This window comes from Belonocnema kinseyi, chromosome 1 (assembly GCF_010883055.1).
Source record: "Belonocnema kinseyi isolate 2016_QV_RU_SX_M_011 chromosome 1, B_treatae_v1, whole genome shotgun sequence".
NCBI lineage: Eukaryota > Metazoa > Arthropoda > Insecta > Hymenoptera > Cynipidae > Belonocnema > Belonocnema kinseyi.
The window spans coordinates 34,433,822-34,452,850 of NC_046657.1; the positions used below are offsets into that span (position 1 = coordinate 34,433,822).

At 21.6% G+C, this 19,029-nt stretch overlaps 1 protein-coding gene across 1 annotated transcript; it reads left to right on the forward strand.

Moving 5' to 3' along the window:
- Window positions 1-976: 976 nt before the first annotated feature.
- On the forward strand, window positions 977-18,543 carry LOC117167387 (ER membrane protein complex subunit 7 homolog). The gene is made up of 4 exons (XM_033352281.1): window positions 977-1,188; window positions 7,364-7,622; window positions 17,977-18,051; window positions 18,136-18,543. The coding sequence occupies exons 1-4, from the start codon at window positions 977-979 to the stop codon at window positions 18,262-18,264; spliced, it is 675 nt and encodes a 224-aa protein (XP_033208172.1). The 3' UTR covers window positions 18,265-18,543.
- The last annotated feature ends 486 nt before the right edge of the window (window positions 18,544-19,029 follow it).

Genomic DNA, 19,029 nt, shown 5'->3' on the forward strand with positions numbered 1-19,029 from the left:
TCTATTTTGTAGTTGAAAACTTATGCTTTTATTTTTAAAATTGGCATTTTTTGGTAGTAAATAATTCATCTTAGTTAAAAATAATTTTTTTTTGGTCTGAAGACTCGTGCTTTCAGTCGAAACTTTTTATTTTGTTCTAAATTTAACTCGTTTGCTGAAAAAATTTCTTTTTAGAAATGATTATTTTTTAACTATTGATGTAAATTTTGTATTTCAGATTGAAAATTGTTATTTTTTAATTAAAAATTTAACTTTTGGTTTTAAAAATTTATGTATTTTGTTCAAAAATTGATTGTTTCTTGGTACTCAGTTGATCTTTTTTTTAGTTAAAATTCAGCTTTTTCTGATCGGAAAATTATGTTTTTAGTTTAGAAATTAACTATTTGATACAAAATTCATCTATTAGTTAAATTGGTCAACATTATTAGTATTAAATTGTAAAAAAAAAGTTGTTCATTTATTTAATTTGAACTTTCGCGGGACTTTGGCTCAGAGTGCAGACATCTTGGATTTCCCTCACCCAACCGAAATAACTAATTAAAAACAAAAAATGCTAAAAATCCCGATTATTGCCAAATGCTCATAATTTTATTCAACATTTTTAATTATTTCAGACAATATAACGAGGAATGTATCACATGCAATAAAAATAATCTTGATTAAAAATTTGAAAAAGATTCTTTTCCAAGGAGAAGAAATTATCCCCCAAGTCTACCATCCTGAAAAATATTTGCGTTTATTTTATGATGTGAATTTAAAGAAGATTACTGCACATAAAACAGTTTTATATAATTAATATTTATAATTTGTCTTTTGAAATTTGAATAAAAATTTATTTTCTCCAAAATCGAGAAAATATTCAATTCAAATGAAGTATTTTTTAATCCAGAATGTTGGCGATACTGAAAATTGTTTACAGTGACTCATTGACGTGTAGAGATAACCTAACCTCAAACTTCTCACAAAACATCTCAAAATGACAGAGTTTCAAAAAACTCTTTTTGTCATTTTTGCCCTAATTTATGTAGTACCGAATTTTGTTTCCGGTGCGGAAAATGAAGAAGATTCCTCCACAGATTTGTACGTAATTGAGGGGAAAGTTTTTCCGTGGGAAAATGCAGGATATTCCGGATGGCAACTTATGACCCACGTCATGGCAAATGGAGGAGAACATTATGGATTTTTGAGGTATTTATTCAATATTTAGAATTACCAGGTGACAAACTATGACATTTATAATCTCCTAATAATATTTTATTTGAAGTTTATATTTAAATCGATTAAGTATTGTTGACTTAACCTCTAAAGTCGATCGATTTCGTCCCACTTTTTCCGTCAGGAAAAAATTAGTATTTTTTATAGAATCAATGTTGTATAGTCAATTTATTCCCTAAGGTTCTCGAAGAATCTTAAAATTCCTTAACATTTTTTAAATAGTTAGAAACCTGTCAAAGTTTTTTGAAATATTATTAAATTTAAAATTATTGTAAATATCAAATTTAAAATGATTGCAAATTTATTAAATTTGAAGGATATGTAAATTTATGAAATTTAGAATTATTGTAAATTTATTCACCAAATTTCTGTATAAATCTTTTGCAATTCCTTGAAATCTTTGAAATTTTTAAAACATTTAGAAGTCTGTGAAAAGTATTTTTTTTTTTGTTTATTCAAATAAAAATTATTTTGATTTAATAAATTAAAAATCATTTTTAATTTATTCCCTTAATTTCTGTTGAAATCCCTTGTTGAAAGCTTTAAAATTATTTTTAACTTATTTGTGCTTATTAAATTTAAAATTATTTTTAAATGATAGATTTAAATGAGAAATATTTTAAAATTTCTGGAAATCTATGAAATTGATAAAATTAAAAATTATTGTCAATTTATCTAGAAATCTTTTGAAATCTTTAAAATATTTATAAACCTGTGAAAATTATTTTAAATTTGTTGAATCTTGAATTATTGTAAATTTATTTCCTTTGTTCTCCATTAATCTCTTGAAATCTGTAAAAATTATTGTTTATTTATTTGTGTTTATGAATTTAAAAATTATTTAAAATTTATTAAATAATTTTTTTTTTATTTATTCCTTAAAGTTCTCGAGAAATATTTTTAATTTCATAGAAATCTTTAAAACGTTTAAAATAGTTAGGACCGTTCGAAAGTTGTTTAAAATTTAACTAATTTAAATTTATTGTATATATATTAAATTTAACATTAATGTAAATTGATTAAATTGAAAAAAATTGTAAATTTATATGCTAAATTTATTGATAAATCTTTTGTAATCCCTTGAAATGTTCAAAATATTTAGAAATATGTGAAAACTGTTTTTAATTTTTTTGTGGTTATTAAATTAAAAATAATTTCTAATTTATTCCCTTAATTTCTCTAGAAATATTTTGAAATCCCTTGAAATCTTTAAAATATTTATAAATCTGTGAAAATTATTTTTAATTTGTTTGTAGATATTAAATAAAAAATTTATTTGTGGTTATTAAGTTGAAAATTATTTAAAATCATTTTTAATTTTTTCCCTAAAGTTCTCGTGAAATATTTTTAAATTCCTAGAAATCTGTGGGATTTTTAAAATAGCCAGGAACCTTCAAAAGTGGTTTAAAATTAAACTATTTTAAAATTGTTGTAAATTCATCAAATTTAAAAGAATTGTAAATTTATTTGCTAAATTTATTTATAAATCTTTCGTAATCCCTTGAAATATTAAAAATATTTAGAAATATGTGAACCTTATTTTTAATTTGTTTGTGGGTATTTAATAAAAAATTATTTTCATTTAATAAATTAAAAATAATTTTTAATTTATTCCCTTCGTTTCGCTAGAAATCTTTTAAAATCTCTTAAATCTTGAAATCTTGAAAATTATTTCAAATTTCTTAAATTTTAAATTATTGTAAATTTATTCACTTTTTTCTCTAGAAATCATTTGAGATCCCCTGAAAGTTTTAAAAAATTTAATTAATTAAAAATTATTTTACATTTATAAAATTTAAAATTAGTGTAAATTTCTAAAATTTATAATTATTTTAAATGTATTTACTAAATTTTTCTAGAAATCTTTTGAAATCATTAAATACAAAATTATTTTCATTCAATAAATTAAAAATTATTTTTCATTTATTCCCTTAATTTCTCTAGACATCTTTTAAAATCTTAAAAATTATTTTAAATTTGTTAAATTTTGAATTTTTGTAAATTTATTTTCTTTGTTCTCCATACATCTCTTGAAATCTGTGACAATTATTTTTTATTTATTTGTGGTTATTGGGTTGAAAATTATTAAAAAATAATTTTTAATTTTTTCCCTAAAGTTCTCGTGAAATATTTTTAAATTCCTAGAAATCTGTGGAATTTTTAAAATAACGAGGAAGCTTCGAAAGTTGTTTAAAATTTTATTATTTTAAAATTGTTGTAAATTTATAAAATTTAAAGTTATTTTTAATTTATTAAATCGAAAATTATTGTAAATTTGTTTGCTAAATTTATTTATAAATCTTTTTAAATGCCTTGAAATCTCTAAAATATTTAGAAATCTGGGGAAATTATTTTAAATTTATTTGTGGTTCTTAATTTAAAAATTATTTGAAATTGATTAAATTTATAATAATTTTTAATTGTTTTTTCTAGAGTTTTCTCTGTGAAAATAATTTTTAATTTGTGGGTATTTAATAAAAAATTATTTTCATTTAATAAATTTAAAATAATTTTTAATTTATTCCCTTCGTTTCTCTAGAAAACTTTTAAAATCCCTTAAATCTTGAAAACTTTAAATATATTTCAAATTTGTTAAATTTGAAATTATTGTAAATTTATTCACGTTTTTTTCTCCTGAAATATTTTGAAATCCCCTGAAATTTGTGAAAATTATTTTTAATTTATTTGTGTTTATTCAATTTAAAATCATTTTGAATTGTTTTCCTACAATTCTCAAGAAATCTTTTAAAATTCCTAGAAATTTTTGAAATTTTAAAAGTAGTAAGAAACCTGATAAAGTTGTTTAAAATATAATTAATTTAAAATTATCATATATTCACAAAATTTAAAATTAGTGTAAATTTATAATTATTGTAAATTTACTTGCTAAATTTTTCTAGAAATCTTTCGTAACCCCTTAAAATCTTTAAAATCTTTAGAAATCTGAAAATTCTTTTAAATTTATTTGTGGTTATTAATTAAAAAATTATTTGAAATTTAATAAATTTGAAATTATTTTTGATTTATTCCCTAAAGTTCTCGAGAAAGTTAGAAAACTTCGAAAGTTATTAAAAATTTATTTATTTTAAAATTATTGTAAATTTATTAAATTTAAAATTAATGTAGATTTATTAAATTCAAAAGAATTGTATATTTATTTATAAATCTTGTGGAATCCCTTGAAAGATTAAAAATATTTAGAAATCTGTGAACAATATTTTTAATTTGTTTGTGGTTATTAAATTGAAAATTATTTTGATTTACTAAATTAAAAATCATTTCTAATTTATTCCCTTAATTTCTCTAGAAATCTTTTGAAATCCCTTGAAATATTATAATCTTTAAAACTATTTTACAATTCATTAAATCCTAAATTACTGAATTAAATCACTTTTTCCCCCTGGAAATCTTTTGAAATCCCTTGAAATAAGTGAAAATCATTTTAAATTTATTTTTGGTGATTAATTTCAAAATTATTTAAAATTTATTAAATATAAAATTATTCAAATTTTATTCCTTGAAGTTATCGAGGAATCGTTTAAAATCCTTGAATTTGTAAAAGTTTTTGAAATATTAAATTTAAAATTATGTTTTACAGTAACATTTTCGACAAAATATATCAATTTTCAACTAAAATGATGACTCTTGAAGAAAAAACATTTTAATAAAAATAATTTCAATTCTAACAAAATAGTTAAATTTTCGACCGGAGTCGAATTAAAAAAAAAACAATTATATTTTCAACCAAACAGTTGAATTAAAGAAAAAAGAAGAAATTATTTTACAAAAAATTAGTTGATTTTTTAACCATATATGTTGTTTAATTTTCAACCAAGGAAATTAATTTAAAAAAAAGTTAAGACAAATTTTCAACTAAAAATGGAAAAGCTAAATTTTAAGTAAAAAAAATATATGAACTTTCAATACAAGAGACAAATTATTTTAAAAGAATTTTTTTTCAAAATAATGTTTTTCAACAATAACAACGAATTTTCTAATAAAAAGTTGAATTTTCAATAAAATAAACCAATTTTTAAGCGAAAATATAAATTTTTAACTAAAATGATGGTTCTTGAAAAAAAGTATTTTAGTCAAAATAGTTAAATTTTATAAAAGTAGTTGAATTTTCCAACCAATTTTATTTTAAGATAAATTTTCTACCAGCTAGTTGAATTTTCTACCAAAGTATTAAAATTTTTAACAAAAAAGACAAATTTGTCATAAAATTGTTCAATTTTCTACAAAGTAGAACAATTTTTAATCAAATATTAGAATTTTCAATGAAAATCGTGAATTTTCAATTGAGAACATTAATTTTCTACCGAAACAGACTAGTTTTCAACAAAATACATAAATTTTCCACTAAAAAAGATCAATTTTTAATCAAATAGTTTAAGTTTCAACTAAAGATTTTAAGCCAGAGATAAATTTTTAACCAAGAAGATTAATTTAAAAAAAAACGAATTATTAATTAATTTAAAAATTAATTATTAATCCCTTAAAAAGTTGAAACCTTTAAAATTATTTTACAATTCGTTAAGTCTTAAATGATTGTAAATTTATTCACTTTTACCCCCTAGAAATCTTTTGAAATCCCTTGAAATATTTGAAAATTATTTTGAATTTATTTTTGATGATTAAATTTAAGATTATTTAAAACTTATTAAATTAAAATTATTTTTCATTTTGGATCATTTAATATTTTTGAATTATTTGATTTTTTTAAAATACTTATAAACCTGCAAAAGTTTTGAAATATTAAATTGAAACTGATTGTAAATTTATAAATTTATAAACTATTTTTAATTGATTCACTAAATTTCTCTAGAAATCTGCTGTATTCCCTTAAAATCTTAAAAATATTTAAAAATGTGTGAATATTATTTCTCATTTCTTTGTGGTTCTTAAATTAAAAATTATTCTCATTTAATAAATTAAAAATCATTTATTGACTTGATATTCATTTTCAATTTCTTTCGAAATCTTTTGGGAACGAAAGTTGTTAAAAATTTAATTAATTAAAATTAGTGAAAATTTATAAAATTTAAAATGATCGTAAATTCATTCACTACATTTATCTAGAAATCTTTTGTAATCCTTTGAAATGTTTAAAATATTTCGAAATCTTTGAAAATAATTTTTAATTTATTTGTAGTTATTAAATTAGAAAGTATTTAAAACTTATTAAATTTAAAATAATTTTTAATTTATCCCCTTAATTCGAGAAATCCCTTTCAATTCCTAGAATTTTATGAATTGTTTCAAATAGTTAGGAACCTGCGAATGTTATTTAAAATTTAATTAATTTGAATTGATTGTAAATTTATTCACTAATTTTCTCTAGAAATTTTTTGCAATCCCTCGAAATTTTTAAAATATTTAGAAATTTGGAGAAATTATTTTAAATTTATTTGTGGCTATTAAATTTAAAATCATTTCAAATCGTTTTCCTAAAATTCTCGAGGAATCTTAAAATTCCTTGAAATATTGAAATTTGTAAAATAATTAGAAGCCTGCCGAATTTGTTAAAAATTTAATTAATTTAAAATGATTGTAAATTTATCAAATTTAAAATTATTGCAAATTTATTATATTAAAAATGATAATTAGGAATCTGCAAAAGTTATTTTAAATTTGAATCCTGAATTTATGAAATTTGATATCATTTTTAATTTATTCCCTAGAGTTCACGAGAAATCTTTTGAAATCTTTTGAGATTTTTCAGTTCCTTTTGAATTTCTTTGAATTCCTTTAAAGTAATTAAAATTTTATAAATCTGTAAAAATTATTCCAGATCATTAAAATTTGTTTTAAAATAACTTAAAAGCTTGTTCCGTGAAATGTTTGAAAAACGTAAAAATTTATTAAAACAAATTAAATTTATTTCCTGCAGTTCTCTAGAAATCTTTTGAGAATTCTTAAAATATTTAAAATGGTTATAAATCTGAAAAAAAATCATTTTAAATTTATCAAATTTAAATATTTTAAAATTTTTTTCCAAAATTTCTCGAGAAATCTTTTCAAATCTTTGCGAATCTTTTTAAATCCCTTGAAATATTCTGGAATTGCGAAAAAGTGGTGACAAATTTATCAAAATTTATAAAATGATTGTTTGTCGGATTATAATTTGTGATGAATTAATTTGCAGAGAGGACGGAACTTTTGTAATTTCGAACGTGCCTTCTGGTTCCTACGTCGTGGAAGTTGTGAATCCAAATTACCTGTACGAACCAGTTCGCGTAGAAATTAATTCCAAAGGCAAATTCCGAGCCCGAAAAGTGAATTTAATTCAAACTTCACAAGTGATTCAAGTTCCCTATCCTTTGAAAATGAGGCCTTTTACGCCCTTCAAATATTTCCAGGTCCGAGAAGAATGGAAAGTCACTGATATATTCTTCAATCCAATGGTAAAAATAATAGTACTTACTCTATTTTCTAAAAATTTTAATTAAAGTGAATCCGGGACGACTGAAAAAAGCTGAAAAATAACATTCTCGACTCTATGAAATTCCCAAATAATGGAATTTCCACGAAAAAAATTCCTAAATAATAAAATTTCCAAATTGGAAGATTACAGAATTAGAAAATTTAGAAAATTGGAAAATTCCCAAATAATGAAAATTCCGAAAAATAAAATTTCCCGAATTAGAAAATTCCCAAAAAATAAAATTTTTGAATTATATAACTCCTGAATAGGAAAATTCCCAAATAATCAAATTTCCCGAATTGGAAAATTCCCAAAAAACAAAATTGCCGAATTCGAAAATTCCCGAATAAAAAAATTCCGAATGATAAAAATCCCGAATAGGGAAATTCCCGAAAAATACAAATCCCGAATTATAAAATTCTTAACTCTGTAAAATTCCTAAATTGGAAAATTCCCAAATAATCAAAATTCCGAAAAGAAAATTTCCCGAATTGGAAAATACCCGGCAAATAAAATTCTCGATTAATAAAATTTCTGAATAGGAAAACTCAAATAATAAAATTCCCGAATTAGAAAATTCCCAAATTGAAAAATTTCTAGAATTGGTAATTCTAAAAAAATGAAATTGCCGGATTCGAAATTTAAAAAAATAAAATAAAATTCCTGAATAAAAAATTTCCGAATTATAAAACTCGGGAAATTCCCGAAAAATACAAATCCTAAATTATAAAATTCTTAATTCTGTAAATTCCGAAATTGGAAAATTCCCAAATAATGAAAATTCCGAAAAATAAAATTTCCCGAACTAGGAAATTCCCAAAAAATAAAATTTCCGATTAATAAAATTTCTGAATTCCTGAATAAGAAAATTCTCAAATAATAAAATTTCTCAAATTGGAAAATTCCAAAAAAAATAAAATTGCCGAATAAAAAATTTCCGAATTATAAAAATCCCGAATCGGGAAATTCCCGAAAAATAAAAATTCCAAATTATAAAATTCTTATCTCTGTAAAATTACTAAATTGGAAAATTCTCAAATAATCAAAATTCTGAATAATAAAATTTCCCGAATTGGAATATTCCTGGCAAATAAAATTCTCGATTAATAAAATTTCTGGATTTTAAAATTTCTGAATAGGAAAACTCTCAAATAATGAAATTTCCCGAATTGGGAAATTCCCAAATTGGAAAATTCCCGAATAATAAAATTTCTGGAATTGGTCATTCTAAAAAAATAAAATTGCCGAATTCGAAAATTAAAAAAAAATAAAATTCCCGAATACAAAAATTTCAGAATTATAAAACTTCCGAATCGGGAAATTCCCGAAAAATACAAATCCCAAATTATAAAATTCTTAATTCTGTAAATTCCGAAATTGGAAAATTCCCAAATAATGGAAATTCCGAAAAATAAAATTACTCGAATTAGGAAATTCCCAAAAAATAAAATTTCCGATTAATAAAATTTCTGAATTATATAATTCCTGAATAGGAAAATTATCAAAAAATAAAATTTCCCAAATTGGAAAATTCCAAAAAAATAAAATTGCCGAATTCGAAAATTCCCGAATAAAAAATTTCCGAAGCATAAATATCCCAAATTGGGAAATTCCCGAAAAATAAAAATTCCAAATTATAAAATTCTTATCTCTGTAAAATTTCTAAATTGGAAGATTCCCAAATAATCAAAATTAAAAAAAAAAAAAATTCCCGAATTAGAAAATTCCAAAAAATTAAATTTCCGATTAATAAAATTTCGCGAATTGGAACATTCCCGAATAATAAAATTTCCGGAATTTGAAATTCTGAAAAAATGAAATTCCTGAATTCGAAAATTCCCAAAAAGTAAAATTGCCGAATTCGAAAATTTCTGAATTATAAAAATCCCCATTTGGGAGATTCCCCAAAAATACAAATCCTAAATTATAAAATTCTTAACTCTGTAAAATTCCTAAATTGGAAAATTCCCAAATAATCAAAATTCTGATTAATAAAATTTGCGGAATTGGAAAATTCCCGTCAAATAAAATTCTCGATTAATAAAATTTCCGGATTATAAAATTCCTAAATTGGAAAATTCTGGAAGAATGAAATTTCTGGAATGGTAATTCTAAAAAAATAAAATTCCCGAATAAAAAATGTCTGATTTATAAAAATTCCGAATTCGTAAATATCCGAAAAATACAAATCACAATTAATATAATTCTTAACTCTGTAAAATTTCTAAATTGGAAAAATCCCAAATAATGAAAATTCCTAAAAATAAAATTTCCCTAATTAGAAAATTCCCAAAAAATAAAATCCTCTATTAATGAAATTTCTGGATAATAAAATTCCTGAATAGGAAAATTCGCAAATAATAAATGTTCCCGAATTGTTAAAGTCCCGAATAATAAAATTTCCGGAATTCGAAATTCTGAAAAAATGAAATTAGTTAATTTGAAAATTCCCAAAAAATAAAATTGCTGAATTCGAAAATGCCCAAAAAATAAAATTCCCGATTAAAAAATTTCCGATTTATAAAAATCCCGTAATGGTAAATTCCCGAAAAATACAAATCCCAAATTATAAAATTCTTAACTCTGTAAAATTCCTAAATTGGAAAATTCCGAATCATATAATTTGCCGAATTAGAAAATTCCTGAATAATAACATTTCCGGAATGAAAATTCCCAAATAACGAAAATTCCGAATAATAAAATTTCTAGAATTGGAAAATTCCTGTCAAATAAGATTCCCGAATAATAAAATGTCTGGGATTGGAAAGTCTAAAAAAATGAAATTCGAGAATAATAAAGTTTCCCAAATTGGCAGTTTTAAATGAAAATAAAGTTGCCCAATTCCAAAATTCCCAAAAAATAAAATACTTAAATAAAAAAATTTCCGAACTATAAAAATCACGAATTGGAAAATTTCGAAATAATAAAATTCTTGAATTAGAACATTTTCAATTTAGAAATTTTCCGAATAATACAATTTTGCGAATTGAAAATTCCAAAAAAATAAAATTTTCAAGAAATGAAATTCCTGAATTGTAAAATTCCCGAGTAATAAAATGCCCGGGTTGGAAATTCTAAAAAAAATAAAATTGCTGAATTTGAGAATGCTCAAAAAATAAAATTCCCAATACGAACATTTTCGATTTGAGAAATTCCCGAATAATAAAATTTTCCGAATTGAAAATTCTAAAAAAATAATACTAAAAAAAAATTCCGAATAATAAAATTTCCCAAATTTGAAATTTATAAAATTTCCGATTAATACAATTTCTGGAACTGGAAAGTCTAAAAAAATAAAATTCTCGAATAATAAAATTTCCCGAATTGGTAATTCTAAAAAAATCAAATTGCCGAATTCCAAAATGCCCAAAAAATAAAATTCCCGAGTAAAAAAATATCCGAATGGGGAAATTCCCGAAAAATACAAATCCCAAATAATAAAATTTTTAACTCTGTAAAGTCCTAAATTGGAAAATTCTCAAATAATGAAAATTCCTAATAATAAAATTTCCCGAATTGGAAAATTCCCGTCTAATAAAATTCCCGATGAATAAAATTTCTGGATAATAAAATTCCTGAATAGGAAAAATTTAAAATAATAAAAATCTCGAATTAGAAAATTTCCAAACTAGAAACTTCTCGAATAATACAATTTTCCAAATTGAAAATTCTAAAAAAATAAAATTTCCCGAATTGGAAAATTCCCGAATAAAAAAATGTCCGGAATTAAAAATTCTAAAAAAATAAAATTGCACAATTTGAGAATTTCCATAAAATAAAATTCCCGAATTTCAAAAATTTCCCAATTGGGAAATTCCCGAATAATAAAATTTTCCGAATTGATAATTCTAAAAAAATAAAATTCCCGAATTGGGAAATTCCCAAAAAATAAAATTCCCGGATACAAAAATTTCCGAATTATAAAAATCCCGAATTGGGAAATTCCTGAAAAATAAAAATCCCAAATAATATAATTCTCAACTCTGTAAAATTCCCAAACAACGAAAATTCCGAAAAATAAAATTTCCCGATTGATAAAATTTCTGGATTTTAAAATTTCTGATTCGGAACACTCTTAAATAATAAAATTCTGGAACTAGGAAATTTTCAAATTATAAACTTCCCGAATAATTCCCAAAAAATAAAATTCTCGATTAATAACATTTCTGGAGTATAAAATTCTTGAATAGGAAAACTCTCAAATAATAAAATTCTCGAACCATAAAATTCCCAAATTGGAAAATTCCGAAATTAGACAATATTCTAATATAAAAATTGGTGGAATTGGAGTATCTAAAAGCAAATTCCCGAATAATAAAATTTCCCGAATTAGAAATTAAAATAAATAACATTCCCGAATAAAAAAATTTCCAAATTAATAATTCCCGAATTGGGAAATTCCCGAAAAATAAAATTCCCGAATCATAAAACTTCCAACACTGTAAAATTGCTGAATTGGAAATTTCGCAAATAGTAAAATTTTTGAATTATAAAATTCCCAAAATATCAAATTCCCGAACAATAAAATTTCCCGAATTGGAAATTTGAGAAAATTAAAAATCTTAAAAAATAAATTTCTCAACACTGTAAAATTCTCAAATTGGAAAATTCCTAAATAATGAAAATTCCGAATAATACTATTTCCAGAATTCGAAAATTCCCGTAAAATAAAATTCCCGAATTGGAAAATGCCCGAAAAATAAAATTCCCGAATAATAAAATGTTCCGAATTGGGAAATTCCCGATAAATAAAATTTCTGGATTTAAAAAATTCCTGAATTGGAAAACTACCAAATAATAAAATTCCCAAATTATAAAAGTTCTGAATATAAAATTCTAAAATTTTAACAATTCAATAACTGTTTATAAATATTATTTATTTCTTAAAAATGCAATAATAAAATATTTTTATAAAAAAAATTTTAATGTTTAAAGTTTCTAAAATTGTTTGAATTTTTAGAAACTTTAAACATTAAAAATAATTATTTTTAAATCGACGAAAGAATTTACGACGTTTTTTGAGAGAATTTTGAAAGGTTTCAAATCAATAAAAAAATTGTTTTAAGATTTCCAGAAAATTGATCAATTTTTTAATTTTACAAAATTTGTTTTAAGACCATGTTTAAAAAGATTTCAAAACCTTTAAAATTTTATCTCTTTAAATTCTGGAAAAGAATGTGGAAGATTTAAAAGAAAAATTCTTTTACTCTGCAAGATTACGAACTTTTAGAAATATTTGAATAAGTTTAAGAGATGTTTAAAAGTTTGGAAATGATGCAAAAATAATTTCTAATTTAAAAGCAAATTTAAAAGAAAATTTAGATTTTTGAACATTTCGAACAACAAATTTTAAAGAGCTTTGAAAGGTTTTACAGAATTCGATTAATTTTGAAAGATATTTCGAAAGTTTAAGATTATTTTAATAATTTGAGTCAGTTAAAAAGATATTTAGAACTTTAAAAAGTTTTGAAGAGTTTAAAAATGTTTAAAAACTTTGAAAATTTTTCGAAAATTTATCAAATATTTTTTTAATTCCTTCAAAAAACTTTAAAAATAATTTGTTAAAAAAATGAACAAATAAACTTACAAAATAAATAGTTATTCGAAAATGTTTTTGTATGAAAAATGAGTCTTTCCTTCAAATTATAATTTAGATTAATTTTTTTTTTGACTGAAAAAAACGTTTTTGGTAGAAAATTTAAAGATTTAAAAAAGTTTCAACAGATTTCTAATTATGTCGAAGATAATCTTGAAAAAACAGTGATATTTTTTTAATGAAAATTTTTCATTTCGGTTGGAAAATTATACTACTTAATTAAAAGTTTAGAGAATTAATTTTTATGGTTGAAAATTAATTTTTAAACTTATAATTGAACTATTTTATTTTCGTTTGAAAATTTGTCTTTTTTAGATCAAAATTCAACTATTTCGTTAAAAATTTGTCTTTTCAATTGAATATTCATTTATTTGATTGAAAATTCAAGTATTTAGTTAAAAAATCGTCTTTTTTGGAAGAAATGATTCATCTTTTGGTTTGAAAATTCATCTTATTTAAAAAGTCATCTATCTTAGTTGAATATTTATCATTTTTGTTGAAAATTCTTCATTTTGTTTTAAAATTTCTTTATTTTTTAGTGGGCAATTAATATTTTTAAACTGAAAATTTCACTATTCCATTTTTGGTTGAAAATTGATCTTTTTTGTAAAAAGGTAATATTTTTGGGTTGAAAATTCAACGTTCTTTCGTAGAAAATTCGTTTTGATTGTTGAAAATTGGTCTCTTTTGGTAAAAAGTTGAATTTCTTTGTTAAAAATTAATTTTTTTGTTTGAAAATTAAACTATTTCTTAAAAAGTTCGTCATTTTGACAGAAAAGTTATATTTTTTGGCTGAAAATTCAACGTTATTTCGTAGAAATTTCATTTTTATGCTTGAAATTTTTTTTTTTTTTTTTTGGGTACAAAGTAATATTTTCCGTTGAAAATTTCTCTCTTTGGTAGGAAATGTAACGATTATGTAGAAAATTCGTCTATTTATAGAGAAAGTTAATTTTTTTTCTTGAAAATTCGCCTTTTTTTAACTGAAAGTTATTCTTGTCTTTTGAAAATTTTTCTTTCTAGTTGGAAAATTATAATACTTTATCAAAGTTCAACTAATTTGATAAAAATATATTTTTGTGGTTAGATATTAGTGATTTAAGTTGAAAATTCACTTATTTTCTTTGGAAATTCGTCTTTGGTAGAAAATTAATATTTTCGGGTTGAAAATTCAAATATTTGGTAGAGAATTCGTTTTTATGGACTAAAATTGATCCTTTTTAGTGAAAAGTTGAACTTCTTTGTTAAAAATTCCATTTTTTTTTGTTGAAAATTTATTATTTTAGTTGAAGATTCATTTCTTTGTTTGAAAATTTATCTGTTTTTTTTTTGTAAAAAATTTGTTTTTATGGTTAAAAATTTTTCTCTTCAGTTGAAAAATTGGACTATGTTATTCAAAGTTTATATTTTTTTCTTTAGATTCATTTTTTATTATTGAAAATTTAACTTCTCTATTTTTAGTTGATGATTTATTTTTTTAGTTCAAAATTCATGTGTTTGAAAATACGTTTTTTTGGTCAAAAATATATTTTTCAAGGTCGAAAATGAAACTATATTATGGCTAAAAATGCTATTATTTTGTTTCAAAAAAATATATATATATATATTTTTTTTTAAAATCAACTCTTTAATTTAACATGTAGCAATTTTTTCTGAAAATTCGATTTTTAACAGAAAGACAATCCTCTGTTTTGAAATTTTTTGTTTTGTTGGAAAATTATACTACTACTTCATTAAAAGTTAAAGTAATTTGTGAAAAAAATCATTTTTATGGTTGAAAATTCATCATTTTAGTTGAAAATTCATTTTTTTCGTTCGAAAATTTAACTATTTTTTTTTAATTCGACTTTTTTGCAGAAAAGTAATATTTTTAGGTTCAAAATTCAACCTTGTTTCGTAGAAAAATTTGTTTTTATGGTTGAAAGTTGGTCTTTTGGTAAAAAGTTGAACTACATTTATAAAAATTAATTTTTATTGTTGAAAATTCTCCTGCTTTTTTTTTTAATTAAACTTTTTTTTTTGTTGAAAATTTGTTTTTTTTTTGGTGGAAAATTCGTCTCTTTAGTTGAAAAATTAGAATATATTATTCAAAATTGTTACTTTCTTCTTTAGATTAATTATTTTATTATTGAAAATTTATCTTTGCTATTTTTAGTTGATAATCTATGTTTTTTAGTTCAAAATTCATGTATGATGTTGAAAATTCTGTTTTTTTTTTTGTAGAAATTTCGTATTTTTGGTTAAGAAATTATTTTTGTAGGTCGAAAGTGCAACTATATTATAGCTAAATATTCAACTATTTTGTTGAAAAAATATATATTTTTTTAATCTAGTCTGGTTGAAAATATAACTATTTTGTTTGAAAATTCGCCTTTTTTAGTATAAAGTTGAACTACTTTGTTAAAAATTTATTTTTTTTGTTGTTGAAAATTCATTTTGTTGTTTGAAAATTCAACTATTTTTTGAAAGTTTTTTTTTGTGTGGAAAAGTAATATTTTTCGGTTTAAAATTCTTATTTTTTTTTGTAAAAAGTTCAACTACTTTTTTAAAAATTCATTTTTGTTGTCGAAAATTCATTTCTTGTTTGAAAATTGAAATATTTGTTTGAAAGTTTGTTTTTTTGTGTGGAAAAGTAATATTTTCCGGTTGAAAATTCGTCTTTTTTTGTGAAAAGTTCTTTTCTTTGTTGAAAATTCATTTGTTTGTTTGAAAATTAAACTGTTTTTTCTTGAAAATTTGTTTTTTGGTAGAAAAGTAATATTTTCCGGTTAAAAATTCGTCGTCTTTTTGCAAAAAGTTTTTTTTTTTTAAATTCATTTCGTAGTTTGAAAATTTTACTATTTTTTTGAAATTTTTTTGGTGTAGAAACGTAATATTTTCCGGTTGAAAAATCTTTTTTTTTTTTTTGTAAAAAGTATTTTTTTCGTAGAAAATTCATTTCGTTGTTTGAAAATTAAACTATTTTTTTGAAAGTTTTTTTGTGTGGAAAAGTAATATTTTCCGGTTGAAAATTCGTCTTTTTTTGTAAACAGTTGAATTACTTTTTTGAACATTCATTTCGTTGTTTGAAAATGAAACTTTTTTTTTGAAATTTTTTTTGTGTGGAAAACTAATATTTTCCGGTTGAAAATTCGTATTTTTTTTTGTAAAAAGTTGAACTTCCTTTTAAAAAATTTATTTCTTGTTTGAAAATTGAAATATTTGTTTGAAAGTTTTTTTTTTTTGATAAAAAGTAATATTTTTGGGTTGAAAATTCGTCTTTTTTTTTAAAAGTTTTGTTCTTCCTTGAAAATTAATTTCGTTGTTTGAAAATTATACTATTTTTTTTGAAAGTTTTTGTGTTGAAAAGTAATATTTTCCTGTTGAAAATTTCTATTTTTTTGTAGACAGTTTTTTAAAAATTCATTTTTGTTGAAAATTCATTTCTTGTTTGAAAATTAAAATATTTTTTTTAAAGTTTTTTTTTGGTAAAAAAGTAATATTTTCGGGTTGAATATTCGTCTTTTTTTTTTAAAAGTTTTTTTTTTCGTTGAAAGTTCATTTCATGTTTGAAAATTAAAATATTTTTTAAAAAGTTCTTTGTGTGGAAAAGTAATATTTTCCTGTTGAAAATTTCTCTTTTCTTGTAAACAGTTAGTTTTTTAAAAATTCATTTTTGTTCAACATTCATTTCTTGTTTGAAAATTAAAATATTTTTTTGAAAGGTTTTTTTTTGTAAAAAAGTAATATTTTCGGGTTGAAAATTCGTCTTTTTTTTGTAAAAGTTTTGTTCTTCCTTGAAAATACATTTCGTTCTTTGAAAATTAATATATATTTTTCAAAGTTTTTTTTGTTTGGAAAAGTAATATTTTCCGGATGACAATTCGTATTTTTTTGGTAAAAAGTTCAACTACTTTTTTCAAAATTCATTTTTGTTGTTGAAAATTCATTTCTTGTTTGAAATTAAACTATTTTTTTAAATTAATTTTTTGGTAGGAAAGTATAATTTTCGGGTTGAAAATTTCACTATTTTGTAAGAAATTTATTTTTATGATTCAAAATTTGTCCCTTCAGTTGAAAAAGTTTGACTATTTTATTCAAAAGTGTTCCTTTTTTCTTATTGAAAATTTAACTGTTTTATTTTTAGTTTATGTCTAATTTTTTTAATTCAAAATTCGTATATTTTGTTCAACATTCGTTATTTTTTTTTAGTAGAAAATTTGCATTTTTGGTTATTAACTTATTTTGTCGAAAATTTTTTTTTTTTTTAGTCAACTCTCTAGTTGAACCTGTAACTATTTTGTTGCAAATTCTTCTCTTTCGGCAGAAATTTAATCTTCTTGGTTAATAATCAATCTTTTTTTTTTTGAGAGAATTAAAATTAAAATCTTTTATTATTGTAATATCAATTATTACATTTTTGTTGAGAATGCATCTTTTTTGTTTGAAGATTTAAAATTTTAGTTAAAAATTTACGTATTTCATTGAAAATTCTTGTTTTTGTTTTTAATGATTTGAATTATTTTCGACTTGAAGTAATACTATTTTTTGTTGAAAACTCAACTTTTTGGTTGCAAATGAATATTTTTAATAAAATTTTGATTTGACGTATCTGAAATCTGGGAAAATTATATTTATATAAACAAAAAAAAAATAACTAAAGAAATGAACTTACCAAATAAATATTTGTGACAAATTTTTGTTGCTTAAAATTGTTTTAAAATCGAAATAATAAATTTCGATTAAAATTTCTTTTCAGATTCTGATGATGATTTTGCCAATGTTCCTGATTATGCTTATTCCAAAACTGTTGAGCGATCCAAAAACCAGAAAGGTAGGTTTTTCGAGGACGAGAATATTATTAAAAAAAAAAAAAAATTGAGACAGATATTTAAAGGATTACATTTATTTTCTATAGGAAATAGAAGAACTGAACAACCTGACGCACTACAAAATGCCGGAAGTGTCGGAAATGATAAGTTCCTACCTTGCAGGTGGTGAAAAGCCAAAAGCAAAGACAGTGAAAACTGTCAAGAAAAGGCAGTGATTTGAAAATCTAGTTGACTATTAAAAAAAAAAATCGCGGAGAAATCACAGACTTTTGCAATTTTTAATCATACATTATACGCGCACGATAATTATTTAAAAATTTAACGCGAATTTAAACTGTAAATATTGTCGAGTTTACTAGATAGATTTGTACATCAATTTTCTAGAATTAATTTAATTTCGTGGCAATTTTCTTCAATGAATTCTGCAATTATAAAGTCAATTTTGTCAATTGTGTGAATTGTTGGTGAATTTTGTATATTTAATTTTTAATTATTGTCTTGTATTTTCATTTAGCTGGTTCGTTAATGAAATAAATGAGTTTACGAGTTGGAAATACGATTTTATTTTTAATACAAATAAACACGAATAGACAATTTGAATATTTCTCACATCCTGGTTCTTTATTTGATATTATTTAAATAAATATCATTAATTCAAACAATTATTTTTTCCAAAAAGTGTAAAAATAATCGTATTTTCTTAATTAAATGAAAGAATTTCTTTTTGATTAAACAATTTTTATTTCCTGAATTATATATTATTACCTAAAAATAACATTCCCGAATTGGGAAAATTTTAAATAATAAAATTTCCGAATAATAAAATTATCGAACAATAATATTTCCTAATTGGAAAATTTCTGAAAAATAAAATTCCGGAATTGGAAAATTTCCAAATAATAAAATTCCGAACAATAAAATTTTAAAAAATTATGAAATTTCCTAAAAATAAAATTTCCGAATTTGAAAATTCCCAAAAA

What these genes read in the sequence shown, in the direction of transcription:
- LOC117167387 (XM_033352281.1), top strand. Translation starts at nt 977, where the DNA reads ATGACAGAGTTTCAAAAAACTCTTTTTGTCATTTTTGCCCTAATTTAT. An exon ending in ATATATTCTTCAATCCAATG is followed by an intron (nt 7,623 to 17,976) that starts GTAAAAATAATA and finishes ATTTCTTTTCAG; the next exon opens with ATTCTGATGATGATTTTGCC. An exon ending in GCGATCCAAAAACCAGAAAG is followed by an intron (nt 18,052 to 18,135) that starts GTAGGTTTTTCG and finishes TATTTTCTATAG; the next exon opens with GAAATAGAAGAACTGAACAA.